Source organism: Gorilla gorilla, chromosome 5, assembly GCF_029281585.2.
Source record: "Gorilla gorilla gorilla isolate KB3781 chromosome 5, NHGRI_mGorGor1-v2.1_pri, whole genome shotgun sequence".
Taxonomy (NCBI): Eukaryota; Metazoa; Chordata; class Mammalia; order Primates; family Hominidae; genus Gorilla; species Gorilla gorilla.
The window spans coordinates 181,360,922-181,380,255 of record NC_073229.2 but is presented as its reverse complement, the minus strand read 5'-3'; the positions used below and the strand labels follow the sequence as shown (position 1 = coordinate 181,380,255).

Sequence of the window (19,334 nt, the reverse complement as noted above, 5' to 3'; positions counted from 1 at the left end):
TTACATTTTCAGGCCAGTTAAGCTTCTGAGATCTCACCTCAAGTGGGTCGGCAGCCACCTCCCATAAATACTGCAAATGATCATACCTCAATGTCGTTAGAGTTAATTGCTTCAAAGAAAGACTAATTAGCTAAGTAATTTGAGAAAATCAAGCTGTTGCTCCCCACTCTAAAGTAGGTAACCCCTAAAGGTCTCTTCCAAATGTAGGGTTTTATAATGTGAATACACTGCTGCATTCCCCTATTTCTTGTAAATAACTTGATTACTAGGAAACCACTTTAAGGAAACTAGAACAGTATTCAAGAACACCCATCACAGTGCTTAACAAGATTTAATGTACATTTATTCTTAACATGTGGAACATATAAAGATTTTATACTGAATAAATGATATTCATTAAGCCAGAGGAAAAGGAGGAATTTACATCAAGTTTTTTTCTTTTTTTTTTTTAAACTACATTATCTTGAAATACAAATGTGGATTCTCGTCACTGAAAAATCTTTGAAGTTGTGTTTCTTCCTTTTAGTTGTATTTTTTTCATTTTCTCTTTTTTGTCTGTACTGGTAACCATTTTCTAAATCAATCCATATACAACCATTTCCACACCTTGATTCATGAAGCAAATTGTGATCAGCTGCTCTCCTGAAATTGAGCATGACTTTATACATACAGAAACTTGTACATTACCCTCTTTTTTTTTTGTTTTTGTTTTTTGTATTTTTTCTTTCTTTTTTTGGAGATATGGCCCTAATGAAAAAATATATAAAATAAAAATAAAAAATTATTTAAATCTACCATCACTTCGTAGTTACCACATCATGAAAAAGAAACTAAAACTTTGTACTAAAAAAAAAAAAAAAAAGAAAAGAAAAAAATGAGGGTATGTTTAATGTACAACTTCTATATACATCACAGCCCATAGGCAGTAAAAAAAATATTTAAAAAATGATGAAAGGAATTGTGAAGAACTGTCATGTGGAAGGTCAAACGCCGACAGCAGGCATGACGGGAGTGGTGAGGAGCAGTTTCCGGATCGTTGTCAGGTATGTATTCTCAATCTTAAAAAACATTGTTTTTGCTCCCAGCCTAATGGAACCATATTCCTGTGGAGAAACCAGTATCATTTCATAGTTTTGACTACTGACCGACATACCTCCTTGAGCCCCTATACCTGTATCTGTAGAAATTTCTATTGCACAGAACTTTGGGTGATGGGATGCAGTTTTTTTCATTCTCTGAGGAGTAAAACGCATAGGAAATGGATAATTTTTCACCTTTTTGACTCAGTGTGGTGAAATTTTCGCATCTTAGCATCTTTTGCCACAACTTTTTTCTTTAAAGTCAATTTGCTTCCCCCAAAAATGCAATACAACATGGAAAAGAACATTAAAAAGATCTGTGAAGAACAAAAAGTGACCTTTGAATGCACTAGACAGCAACTTTGGTTAAAAAAAAAAGAAAAAAAAAACCCCAAAGGATGTACTTATACACACAGACAGCAAATATTAATTTCATAACTGTTCAAATTAATTATTTCTTTAATTCCCAATTGGTAAATAGTGAATGGGGCAGAGGAGCAAAGATTTTCTTTTCCTTCTTCCTACGCTGGATAAACAAGAACAGAAAACAGCCAGTTATATGTGACCCTCTAATCTTCACTCACACATGCTTGCCTTCTCACTTATGTCATAACTGCCCAATCTGAAACAGTACATCACAGATGACAGATGCAACCAGAGAGTTCAGGACAGCTGATATCGAGATATCCAGCAACCGGCCCTCGTGCAAAAGGAATTCCGAGCGGTTTTCGTCCACTCTGGCCATGGCTAGCAAAGCCTTGGCCGCCCTGCACATCATGTCTACGCTAGGTGGTTCCAGGGGCGGGGGCTGCATGTGCATGAGGTTGTGCTGGCTCTGCTGGTACTGGGCCATCGTGACCCCATCCTCTAGGAAGCTTATCAAGTTTCCAATGCTTCCTTTCTGCACAGCTATGGCCCTTGCTGCTAGTGCGTCCCCTTGGGCAAGGTTCGATAAAAGCGCCATGGACATTTCTCGACAGACTGGGTTTTTGCGATCCCCAACGTACCTAACTAATGTAGCATAGAATTTCTCCTGACGACTAAATGGAGGAGTGGCCAAGATCAGGTCCACATTATTGTCCTGGATACTGAGTTTACAGAGGGTCTCCAGCACAAGTCTCTGAGGCGACAGGACCGAGTTGGGTCCCACAGTTGGAAAGGGATCTTGTGCCTCTGCAGACGGGCACACCATCCAGTGCAGCAAGCCATCCAAAATTGGCAAGCAGATGCTTTCCGTGTAAGCAGACAAGTCTAGCTGCCCGGAAATGTTGGCCAACGTGACCAACGTGTTATCCCTCAAGACCTCGAGGCAGTCCCACCACCACTCATCTTTGCTGCAGGCCACCCCCTTGTCCTCATCCTCCTCTTTCTCATAGGTCTGCGGTGCCCGCTTTCTCTCTGGATGCTCGTGGTGAAGAAGAATCAACTTCCCCAGGATCAGCACCAGGCCTGGATGTTTGGACATTTCGGCATCATTGCCAGGCACGAATGACAAGCTACGGACAATATTGGACACACAGATGCATCGCTTAGCCAGCGAGTCCTGCCAGTGCGCGATGGTGCACAGAGGAGTCTCGTCTCGGCTCCTGGGCTCGTCCTCCAGCAGCTTGATGTTCCGGTGACTTTTGGCTTGCTGGATACCAAAGGGAAACTTACTGCTTTCGGTCTGGGGCCCAGGGTTTGCGTCTTCAGGCAATGCCCCTGGCCGAGCAGAGAGGACGTCATCGATGGTTGCTATGATGCTTTTCTCTTGCTGCTCTTCAGAGTCGCCTTTGCCTTCTTGCTCTTTCTTTCTACCTGCGGAGCTTAAGGGGGGAGGTGGGCGCCTGCGAGGAGGAATTTCCATCTTGCTCTCAAAGTGAGTCTGAATGTGCTCGGTGGTGTCGCCCCCGCCGAGCTGCCAGTGCAGAAGGCCACTATTGAACTCCTGCACACGCCCTAACTTGTCAGATCGGTCAACAACAAACAGGTTGTTCTTTTTGACTATCTTTATTGGCAGCTTGTCGAACTTACTGGCTTGCTTGGGCTTCTCCTTTGGGTCTGCAGCGGCGTCCGGGGCAGTCAGAGTGATGCTGCTCTTTTCATCGCTTTCTGTCTTCTCGCTGTCTTCCTCCTCATCCTCCTCGTCTTCCTCGTCGTCATCAATACATTCAGCATCTTCCTCCTCTTTCCCAGAATCGTCCGCCAAGGACTGGCTGTCATCCTTCCTTGCTGCGTTGTGATCAAGTGCTTTTTGGCTGGGGTCTCCCACTTCATATTCCATAAGAATTCCAAAAATGTCAATCAGGCATTTTCTAAAGTACTCGACTAAAAGTTCGAGAAATCCAGACAACTGGAGAGGAGGAGGAGGAGAAGAAAGAAAGAACAGGTACAATGTCATGACATCAGATATGACTGAGGAGGGTAAAGATCCTGAGACCCGTCAATACCTTTCCATCATTGTCACACGTTTGTCTCCCTTTTTGGCTGGACCATGAAAGATAAACTACCCTTCAGGTCCAGCGAATTTCCTGAATTTTACAGTATAAACTAAACCGATGTTTAGCATGTTCCTTATTTGCTGCTTCCTTGCTTAGACTATCTACACGAAAACTTACTTTTTATTCTCATATCTCTAATCTTATCACTGAGGGAGTGCCTTGCTGTTCTTTACCTTTCTGTTCCTGATTTAGAGACAATGCACTCATCATTAGAAGAGTGGGAACATGGATTTTATAGACTCTTTTGCCCAAAGTGACTCTGTTCTCTTCTATTATTTATCTGAGACTTGCTTGCTGGGATTTTTATGGTTGTTATTCTTAGGATTTTATGGTTATTTTTGTCTCAGGTACCATAGGTCACCCTAATTTATGTTCTCTATATATCTTTTGGAGAAGATAATTTCAGCAATGTGGTAGCTCATGAACACTGAAAATTAAAAACAAATCAATTTAGCCTATGATAAATAAATTAGAATGTTTCATAAAATGCAATTTTACATTTCAGTTATTTATGACTCTAGCTGAAAGACAAAAACCACTATGAGAGAACCACTGACTACAAGAACAAGTTTGGTTTCCTTTAAGCAACTGCTTGTATCAAGAAAAAACCACTACACTTCATGATTAGCAACTGCCCTCTCTCCCAACACCCCCAACCATGCTTAGGAACTCTAAAGAGTAAGTAACAAGGATTCTAACAAGGATTCTTTCCTGGTAGATGTTCTGGAAATCAGCTATACCTTCATATCCTACTGTCAGTTTCTTGAAAGTAGAGTTGGAACAATTTTTAAGAAGTCAGGGGAAGCCCCCAGCACCAACTAAAAAGAATTGCTTTTAGTGTGCTGAAGGCACAATGTTCCAAGGGCATTTTCCATTTTTTCCAGGGGAAAAGGGAAAGTTAATAAAGCAATTCTGGTTATGCAAATATGTGATCAACAACAGTTCACCTAACATAAGGATGAAAGCGCACTCTTGCAAATGCAGTATACAGTTTTTAAATACTTATTTTCTATTAACACAGAACTCGTACAATGTTTACGATCTTATTAATAAACTTTCTAGCAATTGAAAAATTGCCTTTCTAGGCTGATAATGAGGGCTTAAATGAGAGAAGAAAGAAGTAGAAGATTCTGGTCTTATTTCCTTAGAAGCAAGGAAATTAAGTGTTTTAGTTTTTGCACTCAAAGTAGAGAGTTGTTTGTATACTATAGGGAAAATGACCTTTTTCCATTTTTTATTTCTAAATATTTCTTTAAAAGTCTATAGCCCAGTGGACTCGGGCATTTTCCCCAAACTTCAGTGCTCCTCTCTTCTAGCTATTATGCTGGAAGCTACCTGAAGCCTACCTGTGAACAAAGGAGGGGTTTAAGCTCATTAAAAGTAGTAGGCTTTTACATGACTGCTTCAAAATAACCTGGAGAGAGGCAGAAATGAGAGAGCATAGACTAAGAAGTAAGTTTAGCCATGAGTTCATAACTATTTTAGCTGACTGACAGGTACATGGGGGTTCATTAAACTGTTCTCTCTCCTTCTATATATATTTATACATTCTATAAATGTATAGAATATAAAATTTCTAAATCTTGAATATCTTTTTAATGAAAAGAAGATGTTAAGTCCTCCTGGAGAGCAGGGTTATGTCCCACTGCAACCAACTGTGTTTCCAATGCTGACTCCAGTCACAACTTAATGTTACATTTTGATTACTTCCCATTGGCCAGCTAGCTAATATTCATTCTGAACAATTTAATGTTACTACTGTCATCTATCCCATATACACATACACACACAGTCACTGTTCTCTCATAAGAAATAGAGGTATGTGTGTGTACACACACTAAAGACTACAATGAATATTATCCCAGATAACTCTACATTGATTAAGGCTGGTTGATAACAACTGCAGTGATTAACAGTGTTGGACGGTCAGTGCTAATCAACTCAGGCATTAGTTCAAGCACAAATGTGCATGGCCTGATGCTCTCCTATCCTAATTTGGTTGTTAGGTGGACTATGCTGGCTTACCTGGGAGAGATTGAAAGTAGCAACAGTGCTGTCATCATACAGAAGAATATTAATAGTGTCCAAAGCCCACGTACTCTCAGCCAAAAGACCTGATTTAAGGGACATCATCACACGCCACGCCTCAGGAGTAACTGAAGATGGGGAAGAACAAGGATATCATGAATGTTGACTCTATGCATGAAAGAACGAAAGTTAACGAAAGAGTAAGAAAAAATAAGTGGAGTGTTAAGTTAAATATTGACTTTAAACAAATGCTCTCAAGGACAGTTAAGTGTGATCATTTCCGATTTTAAATGGAGGCCATAGCTGTAACGAGAAACTTTTGTGGTTTCAGATCTCGCTTTGTTGGTCACGCAGGGGCCGTAAGTGCTTCTGGAGGTGGAGTGGTTGAGCACAGATGGTCCTTTCTCATGGCCGGGTTATTTCTTTCAGCCACCCTACAGAGTCTGCAATGTGGTATCAGAGCTTTTAATAAATGAGTCAAACCCAAAAGTGGTATTTGTCTTCTTTTGGCTTCACCACTCACAAGTGTCTCAAGGTGGCGTCCTGGAAGGCCGCCAAGTATGCAGAACATGGAAGCAAAATTTAACTCCAAGACAGCCTCCTCAGACACACGGCCTTGGCTTCCCAGGCTGCTTTCCTCTAGTCCTGTGCTCCTGCCCTCAGAACATGCTGTGATAAATATTAGCACTTTGATGGCTCAGATTTCTCAGGAGTATGGCTGGAGCCAAAGAATGGGAAGTAATTTGTTGTTTTCCCTATTCCTGCTACTGAAGGAAACAAAATGATCAGGTAGAAAGTTTGGAAGATTTGCCATGAGATGGGGCTGCGAAAACAGACTCAACAGGCATTGGAATTTCCCAGGAGCTGTGGCATCAGTGCAGGGCACCAGCCCGAGAGGGCAAAGACCCTGCTCGGCCAGATCCCCGGAGCTGCCTGGAGGCTGGGGGCATTCTCCAGGCACCAAGAATCATCGCACGGGGGGGAGACACCGTGGCTTTTCCACTTTTATTTTATCTGTTTTAAAATTTTCTAAGATAGCTACATACTGTTTTTACAATAAAAAAATCAAAATTACTTTTAAAAATAAACATATAAATTTCCCTAGGTTGAAGACAAATGCTATATAACCCGCACTGGGAGATTTTTAGAAAATTTAGATGTATTTATTTAAACATACATATACACACATAAACACACAATACACGTGTGTGTGTATATATATTTCTATATATAAAATGGTGCTCAGTGTCTGTGTCTCCTTCTCTCCCTCTGCAACCCTATATACACACACACACCCACACAGATTCTATATATATCTATATTTATATCTATCTATCTATATATATATAAACGGATATAGATACACACACATTATATATAAATGGATAGATATATGTATATATAAAGGGATATATATAAAGGAATATGTGTGTGTGTGTGTGTGTATACAGTGGCACAATCACTGCTGAAGCCTTGATCTCCTGGGCTCAAGTGATCCTCCTACCTCAGCCTCCTGAATAGCTGGGACTACAGAAATGAATCTCACTTTTGGCTAATTTTTTTTCTTTTTAGTAGAGACGAGGTTTTGCTAGGTTGTCCAAGGGTGGTCTCGAATTCCTGAGCTCAAGTGATTCTCCTGCCCTGGTCTCTCAATCTACAACTCCTTAATGTCCAATGATTGATGTCTTTCAAATTATTAATATCTTTAATTTTCTAATCACTGAAAAAGATTTTAAGTCAATTTGTTCTTGAAATTTTTTGAGTAATTTTTCCTAATATAACTCAGATCTATTATCTTCCTTCCTGTGTTAAAAGTACTTCAAAAATAATGCAGAAACCCTGTGTGTACTTCCAGATAGTCCAGACCTCTGATTAGTATTCAGAACATCCCACAGAGGATAAACAAGCAACATCAGCATTCGATTGACATGGTTCTGGGCCCAAGTCTACCAGTGCATTGGATGATATCAGTTCTATGTATCACAGCATAGCATATTCTTTATGTCATACCATCTATCGATCTACATATTACATACAAGCTTTAACTTTTTCCCACGGAAATTCACTGTATGTTGTCACCAAATTACAGAGTGGCTTGCCTTCAGATTTTCTCAGGTCACCTTTAGCATTTCATTAGCCTCATGGTGGGGTCTGTTAGGCACGTATTGTAGTGATTAAGTGGCTTGGTTAAGTTCAAATCTTTAAGCCCAAAATATAGCATATAACCACTGAGGATTCCCTGATCTCTTACTTGAAGCTCTAATCTTTCACACAAATAACATTCACACGTAAAACTACCATTTTATTTCACCGTGTTATCCAGGATGGTCTTGATCTTGTGACCTCATGATCCGCCCGCCTCGGCCTCCCAAAGTGCTGGTATTACAGGCATGAGCCACTGCGCCCGGCCAATCTTTCTGGCACTATTTCTTAATTCAGATTAGCAGCCTCCAACTATATTACTCCTATATAAAAATGCATCTTGATAATTTCTAGTCATAATTTTTTCATCCCTTTAAGATGAACAGAAACAGCATCTTTACTAAAATTAAAATTCTACACTGCAACTGGAATTCATTTCAGAATGAAAGCTTTGGAATTCTTACCGATATCTTTGGAGGTAATCTTTCGCCTTTGTTTCAAGACTGGTTGTGATGCTTCTACTGAGCCAGGAGGAAAGGTGATCTCCCTTCTGATTGGGGGTGGTTGGGGTGGTGGCCCAGTGACCTGGGATGTGGGGACCGTGGGCATGACCTTCTGCATCTTCATAGACGGCAGAAAGGGAGACTTGCTTGGAGACATGCGGTTCTCCAGGGAGCGCTGGAAGGACGCTGGGCTGGGCGCCCTGGAGATGTGATTTGGCAGTGACGGTGGCGTCTGGTAGGATGGCTGTGGTGGACGCGTGATGGGCTGCATGGAGGCTGAGGACGACATATAAGGCTGACGCTGGCTGACGTGAGAAGGCCACTGGCTCTCATGATTTATCCTCTGATCGGGTACCATCATATCGTCCGTGCGGTTCATGCCTGGGTAAGGGGGCGCCTGTGTAGGGCCGCCAGGGCCCTGCCTGTTCTGGTAGGGATAAGGCATATCATTGCGTGCTGCCCACATATTCTGCTGAGGCCCCTCACTGGAGGACGACTGCAGCGGGCCGCCCATCATCTGAGGCGGGATTCCGTGTGTCTGGATCTGCCCCGGGCCCTGCATCCTCTCCCTGCTGTAGGGATACGGGTACTGGCCCTGGATGGGCCTGCGGTCTGGGCCCGAGTAGGAGCCTCCGTACTGGTTGTACATCTCCTGCTGCTGGCTGCTGTACTGCATGTTGTACATGTCGCCCTCGTGGCGCTTGGCTGGGGGCCCGTACATGCCGTCCATATGGCGTTTGTAATTCTGGAATTCACAGAAAGACGAATCATCCTGATGTGCTCTTACAGGTATAATCACACACTGAAATTATGCAAAATAGTTATTACCTGCTAGAATGTTCATTTCAGAATGAATATGGGAAGCTCCTATAACAACAGAGAACTAACAATTTATGTTCAATATTTCAGTATTATATACACCATGTCACACACTCAGGAGAGAGCATCCAAAGTTTGTTTTCATGTGTTTGAAACTTCCTGTGGAAAAAAAAAAGCCTCCTCTCCTTAGGCTGTGCCACCGGGACAGCCAGCGTTCAACTCCCACACAGGCAGACGGCTCCCGGGCTGGGAGCTGCACTAGGACCACAGCAGGAGGCAGAAGGACCCTCTCACAGGAAAGCCAGCATCCAGGGGCCGGCCTGAAAGGGTCTTGGGGTAAAAGGGTTTCTTGGGCCTCATTTTACAGAAAAGCCTCCGAACAGGACTCGGCTCCCTAGACTGGCCCGTGTCACCCAACATCCATCCCACGGCTCCTGCCCTGACTTCTGGCCTGGTCAGGTGTGGCTCCCCCAAAGCCCCACTGGTCCCAGCACTGAGGACAGGGCTGGGACCACACCTGTTATTAAGCTTGCTTCCCAGGATGCTCCGGGACCAGTGCTTAATCGGGGTAGGTGGGACTCTGATGGGAGGCAGTGAGATGCTGACGTTTTCCACTTTACTTGAAAACTGTTTAAGATCAGTTGGTTTAATAATGCAATTCACTGGCCAGGCGCAGTGACTCACGCCTGTAATCCCAGCACTTTGGGAGGCTGAGGCAGGAGGATCACCTGAGGTCAGGAGTTCAAGACCAGCCTGGCCAACATGGTGAAACCCCGTCTCTTATACTAAAAATACAAAAATTAGCTGGGCATGGTGGCAGATGCCTGTAGTCCCAGCTGCTTGGGAGGCTGAGGCAGGAGAATCGCTTGAGCCCAGGAGGCAGAGGTTGCAGTGAGCCGAGATTGCGCCACTGGATTCCAGACAGAGCGAGACTCCATCTCAAAAAAAGAAAAAAAGCAATTCCTTGTGCCTATATGCTCCAGCAAAATTAAATAAATGAAAAATGATATACATATTATTATATATAATTATTATAATTATATAACATATATATAGTTTTCAAAATTTTTATTTTTTGCAAGAGTTCTCAGATCTGAAAAGTTGTTTAAAAACAGCAAAGTCCTGTATGTCTGGAAAGCCACACCACGAAGGGCGGTTCCTGCAGCGGCACTGGTCACTGTAAGGGGGAGATCCTGCGTAACTTAGCATCTCTGAGCTGCAATGGTCACCTGTGAACCAGCAAAAACCTGTCCTACTTATTCAAAATAAGTATCATTAGCATCTTATCTATTTTTAAATAAGCCAATTCACTTTCACTATTAGTATACAATATTTTAAGTTGCTTTTCTACACATTCTCCTTAAAGCATTGACAAATTTCTGTTCTAAAATGGCTTCTGATACAACAGTAGGCACAATAGATACATGTTTAAAATATACTAATTCTAGCTTGGGCTTGTTATTATTTACAAGGATGAATACACTCAACTTCTTATTACAGGTTATATTTGTTTCAAGAAACCGTGTATCAAGAGTTATTTTTAATTTGCTGACTTCAACATCCCAGGAGTACTTTCTAGCATTAACTATATCCTGAATGCTCAACAAACACTAATCATTTTGTTAGACGTCTGAAAATCTTCAGAAGTAAGACAAGTTTGAGTTTTGGCCTCCAGGAGAGAACCAGAAAACACAGCACCCCACGCCCACTTGCCAACTCACCGGCTGCTGTGGGTACAGGCCGGGCTGGTGCCCTCCATACGGCGGCTGTCCCGAGGGAGGGCCTTGGCCTGGATACTGCTGCCCATAAGGTTCATGCCTGGAACGAGGCATTCAAAGAAAACTTAACTGAGAAAAAGCTTCAGGCAAACAGAGAAATAAACAATCCATTTCTGGAACCCTGACTCCCTCAAGCAGCTCTGTGTGGCTTTCACCACGCACCCCTCCGACAAAGGCCCTCTGAGAGGCAGCTGCACGCCAACTGTTAGCACCAGGGATGGGAACACCCATTTTGGGAATGGTGCCAAGCTCCTAGTTCGGGCTGTTGGCTAATAGGTGTCAGAGGAATACCGGTTGAGCAGGCAGGCACCCTGTAAGCACTTGTCAGAGCCTCTGGCCTCTGCTTGGAGGCCGCAGCCCCGCCTTGTCCACTGACGTGTACCTTAGGCAGTGTCGTACAGTGCTGTGATGACAGGCATTAAGGGAAGCAAGAAACAGCGAGAAGAACTTACGACTCAAAGGCAATGTCCCTAGAAGTACCAGAACATCAGAATGTTTGTACTTTGCACATTCTCATTATGAATGGAAAATGTTTAATTTTTAAAAGCTATACTTCAAATTTAATTCAAATGTTAGCTAATCATTATATAAATACAAGTGCTCAGAATTTCACAGTTCTATGCCCTAAAAGGCTCCAGAAAAGAATAACAGGGATGATTTAAATGTACACCTATTACATCTTAAAATGGAAATGAATAATACATTCATTTTTCAACTACTAGTATATTAAGAAATTATAAATACCATAAAAAATAGCATGTTTTAAAAGACAATAGGTTTGGAACTTTGAAAAATACATTGGTTTAATATACTAAATCTTGTAAGAAAGGGAACAATGGACTGAATATATTCCTAAGCTGATCAAGGAATGAGAATAATAAAAACAAATAACTGAATTTTTAGACTATCACATGTGAAACAGACATGGGAACTTTTGATAACTACTTTGATATCTAAGAAGGAAGTACAGAGATAGGAGGAAAGAAATGTAATTGACATGGGTAAAATTTAAGTTGCATAACAAGCAACATTTTTCAGAAGAGAAAACTTAACAATGAGGTAAACCTCTCTTTAATGTGGTAGAGCCCAGATAATTGTTCTTCTAATCTTGCCAGCTACCCCCCCAAAAAAAACATCTGTAGCTTTTCCTGGACCCTCAGAAACAAAACAAACCTAACTGAAATCCTTGATTCAGCACACTAAACATTACCTTATGGTTAACTGATTAACGAATATATCACAAATAAATATTGGCCGTATTATGGCCGGGTTAAGAATTAGAAGAGTAAATTCCTAGGTCCCTAGGAGAAAGCACCGTGTCTCCTTAAACATGGGATGGACTCTCAAGAACAAGGCTCACAGACAATACCATAAAGAAACCTCATTTGGTAAAGCCGTGATTTTTCAACCTTTTTCTCCTTTGTATTACACCGAGGAAGCTTTCCCACTGACCCATCCCTGTGACCCCAGCATGTGGGCTGATGAAAGGTGAGCGGCTCTGGCCCAGCCGGTCCCCGGTAGAACAGCACACGCAGCTTCCGAAGGCTGCGATCCCAAAGTCAGCTCCACCCTGTGGCACACACTGTGGCCCCGGGGAGGGAAAAGCCCTTCTATTATGCCTCTATCTTTTTTCTTTAAAAATCTGAAATATTATATGAAAACCTTGCTTATCATCATGTCTCTTACTAGGAGGTAGAGAACATACCCAACAAGGGGAAGGGGTTTTTGTGACAATGAGTATTGAAGTCAGGGCCCAGGCAAGGGACTTTCTTCACAAAAAGAAGCCTACCCTATGCCATCATCTTAGGAAGCAGTTTTCAGGTTACCTTTCAGAGCCATTTCAATAACTTTTCCTCCTATCTAATTACAAATCAATCTGCATCATCAGTCCTGCAGCTGAACTTGCCATTTTAACTTGCAAGTTTAACTTGCCGTTTTCAGTCATTTCAAGATGACTTCCTTAAGCGAGGCTGCAGTGAGGCCTGTGCTGTGGGTTTTCTACAGATGTTTATTAAAGAGCAAAGTATTGTCCCTCTGTTTAAAATATTCACAGGGGAAAAGCACTGCCTGGAAGATCTTTCCAGAATGCTGAAAGCCCAGTGTGGCTACCACTGCACAGGCCTTTCCCCCAGACAGAAAGAAGGGAGGGAGGGGAGCGGGTGCTGTGGAGGCCCAGGCATCCAGGAGCTCCAGGCGAGCCATGTCTGGAGTGTGCAGCTGGCAGTCCCTCAGAAGGAAGCTGGGTGCTGGTGCCGGGTGCCAGCGTGACTTGTGGCGGCCCTGGCTCTTGACTTCGGGAAGAAGACTCCTACCAAGGCCAAGGTCCTTCTCCCTGGTCCTGAATAGCCATCTACTGAGGGCAGCCACCTGACACTCACCTGGTGACCAGCAGCCATTGCCTCTTTACTTTCACAGGAAAGGGGACACTGTATATTGTCATCAGTGGCTCAGCTGCCAGGACTCAGAAATGTGTGTGTGAGGAAAGCACGGTTTCTAGTAAATCATCATATTGTCATCTTAAAAAATACTCACCTTCGGTCGTAACTGGCTCCATAGGGAAACTGCTGGCGCTGCCCCATGCCCAGGTTAGACATTGCTCCGGAGGGACTTTGGTTGTACATGTCCTGCATGCTGCTGTTGGGCATCTGTCCTTGCGTCATAAACGGCTCGCTGCTTCCAGGCACTGCAATATTTTAAATAAAATGCATACATTTAGGCATTTCTGAAAGTCAAAGGCCCATCCATCCCTTCTAGTCATCTCTATTGTCTTTGGACTTTTTCTTTTTTTTGAGATGGAGTCTCACTCTGTCGCCCAGGCTAATGCAGTGGTGTGATCTTGGCTCACTGCAACCTCTGCCTCCTGGGTTCAGGCGATTCTCCTGCCTCACCCTCCCAAGTAGCTGAGATTACAGGCATCCACCACCACACCTGGCTAATTTTTGTATTTTTAGTAGAGACAGGGTTTCACCATGTAGGTCAGGTTGGTCTTGAACTCCTGACCTCAGGTGATCCATCCACCTCAGCCTTGCAACATGCTGGGATTATAGGCGTGAGCCACTGTGCCTGGCCTGTACTTTTTCTTAATATGATAGACCATAATACTATTGAAAGAGCATAAGTTGTGGAGCCAAGATGTGCTCTGTGGGGGCAGAAATCTAAGATGGCCCCGAAGATCCAGCACCCCCTGCCCGGTGGGCACCTTCCATGAGCCCCTCCCCTTCAGTGTCGGTGGGAGCTATGAATACAATGGTATCACTCCCACGATTATGTTATGTATGTTACATGGCAAAAGGGGCTTAACAGATGTGATTATAGTTACTAATCAGGCGATTGTGAGTTTAAACAGAAGGGAGATTGTCCAGGTAGCCCTTTAACTTTGGATCTAGAGCTTAGAGAGGAAGCAAGTCAGAGATATTTTCCTGCTGGCCTTGAAGAAGCAACTGGCATGCTGTGGAGGGGGATCACGTGTTAGGGAAGGTGGGCAGAAGATAGTCAACAAGAAAACGGGACTGCAGCCTCACAAACACAAGGAACTGAATTCTGCCAATGACTTAAATAAACTCGGACGAGGACCGTGAGCCTTCAAAGAGCTCACAGTGCTGGCAGACACCTTGATTTTAGCCTGTGGGACCCTGAGCAGAGGCCCAGTCACACTGTGCCAGATTCCTGATCCACAGACACTGAAGGATCATACATTTATGTTGTTTTAAGCTGCTAAGTTTGTGGTAACTTGTTATATAACAACAAAGAAAACTAATACAGGCCCAGATCCACTCCTTACTTGGGTAAGTTACCTCTGAGTTAAATTTCATTTCTTTTCAACATTTTTATTATGTTTTTTAGAGAGAAGGTCTCGCTGTATCACCTAGTGATAAGAGGTGCAATGTCGCAACTGCAGTGGTGAAGTACAGTGGTGAAATCATAGCTTACTGTAGCCTCAAACTCCTGGGCTCAAGTGATCTGCCTGCCTTCCTCAGCCTCTTGAGGTGCTAGAATTACAGGCATGAGTCATCACCTGGCCCCTATTTTCTTGTCTATAAAATGAGGCCAGTAATATTATCTCATGAAATGATTGTAAGGAGGACATAAAATATGTATACAAAGTTAGTTCCCTTCTCCCATAAGAAAAAAAGTGAAAACCTTAACGTTCAGCCACTGATTCACTCCAAAATAAGGATTAAAAAAATTATTAAAGAGTTAAGAATAGCTCAAGATGGGATGAAATACAACTATTTCTAACACAGGATGGAGTGACAAGTAGGTAGTATATGCAAATTAGCATCAGCTCAGAGCCTGAAGGAAATTGTGTTCAGTCCAGAAACTAGCCTGAAGGCAAATTAAACATTTTAATATAAATTTTCATCGTTATACAGTATTGCTACCTTTCTCCATCCTATGATAGTTACTTTTATGCTATGTGAAGCAAAAGCTGGTTAAGATTTCATGAGTAGATACATTTTGTTAGGCTGGTAGAGAGGGGCCAATGCTGGCATCAAGTATTTTCCTTTGCAATGTGCTTTCACCTGTTTTATCTATTTGATCTCACATCAACCTGTGGTAGAACCAGTTTTGAAGTTACTTTCTATTTTGTAGATGTGAAAACAGAGATAGAAAGAAATCATGTGACATAATTAAATAGCTTTTCTCTAATACACAAGGAAATTTAAAAAAATCAACAGGAAAAGCAACAACCAAATTAAAAATGGGCAAACACATAAATGAATACTCACAAAAGAAAAATAAATGGTCAATCAACTTATGAAAAGATGTGTGAGTTCACTAATAATGGAATGAATCCAAGGTAAACAGTAATGAGGCCTTCCCCCTTCCATCTGATTGGCCAATGTTAAAATGATGGACAATGATCATTCTTAGTAAGGGGGTGAGAACCCGCACACTCTCACATGCTCTTGTTGAGAACATTAAGCTGGTATAAGCTTTGCCAATACCTGCTTTACCTGCTGTGGGAGGCTGTGCTTTGGCAACCCCCAAAGAAGTGCATCTCCCAGCACTGGCAGCCTGGGAAACCCCTCCCATGATGCCTTTGGGTTTGGTCATGTGATTAGCATTGCCTAAGAGGGCTCCAGCAAGTGAGATGCAAGCAAAAGTTTTTAACTGCTTGCTCCCGGGACCTGTCCTCTTGGAGTGCTCCCTCTTGAAATCCATCTGCCATGTTACGGGCACCTAAGAAACTACATGGAAAGGCCCCATGGAGGAGGCTGCAGCCAACAGCTCCAGTTGAGGTCCCAGTAGAGCCTGGGGATGACGTCAGCCACTTGAGAGACATCGGAGCCCAGCAGAGCTCTCAGCCTGGCTCCCAGATGATGGCGGCCACCTCAATATCCTAGCTGACAACATGACACACAGAGCGAAGAACTACCCAGTCTACCACAGAACTGAGAGATATAATTAAGTGTTACTGTTTTTAAAGCCACTAAGATTTGGGGGTAGTTTGTTATACTGTAAAAGCTGAGATATTCAGTAAACTAAAAAAAAGTTCATATCCTTTGATTCAACAATTCTACTTCTAGGAATCTATTTCGCAGAAACATTCTTACAATGTGAAAAAACTGTACTTCAACAATCACTGCTTCATTTTTTATAATAGAAAAGATTATGGAACAACTCACCCATTACTAGAGCATTACGGTGTATCTATTCAATTAAAAAAAGTAGAGCTATGTGTACAGATAATAATAGAAATTCGATATATACTATTCTGTTAAACGTATAAAATGATGTTCATTTATATGTAATCAATCAATGCCTCAATCAGTGAAGTAAGGAAGTAAGAAGGAAGTAAGAAGGCAGGGAAGGCAGGCTGGTGAACAGGCAGGGCCAGGCCCCTCAGGGCTACTGAGGGCTAATATTAGATCAGACTCTCTGACCATGCTACTTGTACTACAGGTTAACACCACCAGCAGCAGCAACAGCGACAAAGAGTATGTTTTCCACTGAAGTTAGTAATTAAATAAAAAATCAGAGCACCATTAAGTTTACTGACAGAGTAAGGCAAACTGAAGAATGGAAAACTATACACAACAGGGTTAAGACTCTTAGAAAATGTGTTTCCCGTGGATTTTCTGTTTATCTGCTTTAATTTGGTACTGAATACACCAATACTGTAAGGCAGCAGGTGAACTGAAATACACTAGGGATTGTACTTGCCGCCGGGGATCATTTACATGGTTGATGAAAACAACATTACAGACAGTCACCAAAGTAGGATGGCTCAACCTTATGATGGTGTGAAAGCGACAGGCATTCAGTATGCTCCTCAATTTAAGATGGGGTTATGTCCGGATCAACTCATTGTCAATCAAAAATATCGTAAGTGAAAGTGTGTTTTCAACTTACCAATATTTTCAATTTAGGATGGGTTTCTTCTGATGTAACCCCACTGTAAGGTGAGAAGTATCTGTATATATCTACCTAGGGCCTAGTAAGGTGATCCCAGAATCATTCCACCCCCACGAATTTATTTTTGTATTAAGAAATTCTAGGCATGAGGACACAAGGGAAATACACCTATAGTTGTCTAATGTGGTGTATCGGTGGGATATGGGAATGGTTTGCAATACATTTTGAGGCCAAATTCTAAATACTACTAATTATTTTTTTCCATGTTGTCATATTTTCAGAGTCTAAAGCCACCAAAAGCACTAATGAAATGTTCTGCCTAGCATCTCATACCACTAAGAAAAACAGCTCCCCCAACATTCACAAAGCTTTTGAAATTCTAAGCTTATGGATTTACTGCATGTCCTACAAAATCCTGACTTGGAATAAGCAGCCCTGAAACTTTTGAAAGAAAAAAAATCATAGATGATCTTGCTTTATGAGTGTTACCTAAAATGTTGTACATGAAATACTATGAATTTCATTTTTAAATGGTATATGCCCTACACTCAAATTTTAAAGACTCTCCATTGTTCTTTTTCATTGGTCTATAATACATATGAAAACCAAGGCTTTGGGCTTTATGCTTCTCTCCACTCAGACAATATTATCAAGAAAGTTACGTACCCCAACATCTAAGCACAGCACAGGTACTATTATTTAAGGGATTCCAGAGTAAGTATTTCCATAAAAATATTATTCACTATTTCTTCTGTATGTTTTTTTCCAATAATATACACATCATGCTTCAATTTCACAGGCCTTGAATGCACTTGGATGAATGCGCAAGAGCAAAATATCAAGTCTCCACTTGTGGCTTGTAGACCACAGGCAGAACTGAAGGACAGTGGCTCAGACAGTCACAGCCTCAGTGCCGCCTCAACCTTGGGAGTCGGCAGGCATCAAGGGAAGGGCCAGCCTGGTGTCTCCTGATGGCAGTCACAAACTTCTGCGCTCTCTGTCTCAGGGATCTCATCAATCCCATCACTGCAGATGCCATTTCTACACTTACTACTCCAAGATCATACCGATCCCAACATCTTCTCAGCTCCAGCCATGCACTCCATGCCTTACCACCGGGACACACCCCAGAAGGACTCCAGGTTCCCCTCTCTAGCCCGGTCCTTTTCCAATCCTCTGCATTGCAGGGAATAATGTCTTCACCCGCCCAGTCACGGTCAGCTTCTCCCTCAGGGCCCGCGTTCACTCCACCAGCACCTCTGACACACACTCTGCCGGCGGGTTCCCTCTGTGCTGCTGGTGTCCGGCTCCAGTTGGCCAGCTCCCCCTAGACTCTCACAGTGGTCTCCCCAAAGCTACTCTTACCTCTTTCCAGTACATTCTCCAGAGATGGCCAGTCATTTATTTATTTATCACACACACAAAAAAACTACTCACATTACTTCCCTGCATAACATCTTTCACCTTGGGGAAAAATCCAGATTCATCAATACGCCCACAGACACTGAAAGGCTTTGGCCCTGCCGGCCTCAACGACCTCAGCCTGTCCCCGGGCCCATGCTCACTGTGCTCTGGACACCCACCACCTCCTCATACACCAAGCTCATTCCCGCCACCACCCCCATGACAGGTCCTCAGGGCCCTTCCCTCCTGACCACTCAGTCTAAATCACTCTCCCTCTCTCCCACCGCGCCACCCAGTGCCACTGCTATCTGTATCCTTTCTTCCTTTCACTTTCCTGTCTTCCACCAACCACAATCTTTAACTGCTTATTTGTGCTTAACTTATTTTTTGCTTCCTCCCAGGAAGTAAGAAGGCAGGGAGTCTGTGATTCCCTGAAGGTGGGCAGCGACTCTGATTTACCAATCCACGAGCTAGCGCCCAGCGCACACTAGTACAACACCACGCCAGGTGCCGTGAAGTGCGTGCTTACTTACCACCGCTGCCAGCCACTCTTCTCTGAGCTCTGCGTGCAGGAACTTAATCCTCGCCATGCCTTTGGAAGCGGGTCCTATTATTTTCCCAATTTCTAGATGAGGAACGTAACCTGGCACGTGTAAGGAGGTGGCAGGTATCCGGAAACAGGGAGCATGTGCCAGGGAACAGGCCGAGGGCACTGAGGCCAGCCAGGGACAGGATGAGGGC

General features: G+C 43.0%; 1 protein-coding gene across 11 annotated transcripts in view; it reads right to left on the bottom strand.

Moving 5' to 3' along the window:
• Positions 1 to 312: 312 nt before the first annotated feature.
• Positions 313 to 19,334, bottom strand: part of ARID1B (AT-rich interaction domain 1B) — a 437,019-nt gene continuing 417,997 nt past the window's right edge. For all 11 annotated transcript variants that reach the window (XM_055391577.2, XM_063707979.1, XM_063707978.1 and 8 more), the window contains 5 exons: positions 13,362 to 13,512; positions 10,773 to 10,869; positions 8,194 to 8,977; positions 5,585 to 5,715; positions 313 to 3,411 (listed from right to left, as the gene is read on the bottom strand). In XM_055391577.2, coding sequence (XP_055247552.1) covers positions 1,687 to 3,411; positions 5,585 to 5,715; positions 8,194 to 8,977; positions 10,773 to 10,869; positions 13,362 to 13,512 — 2,888 coding nt within the window. In that variant the 3' untranslated portion in view covers positions 313 to 1,686. The remainder of the gene's footprint in view (positions 3,412 to 5,584; positions 5,716 to 8,193; positions 8,978 to 10,772; positions 10,870 to 13,361; positions 13,513 to 19,334) is intronic.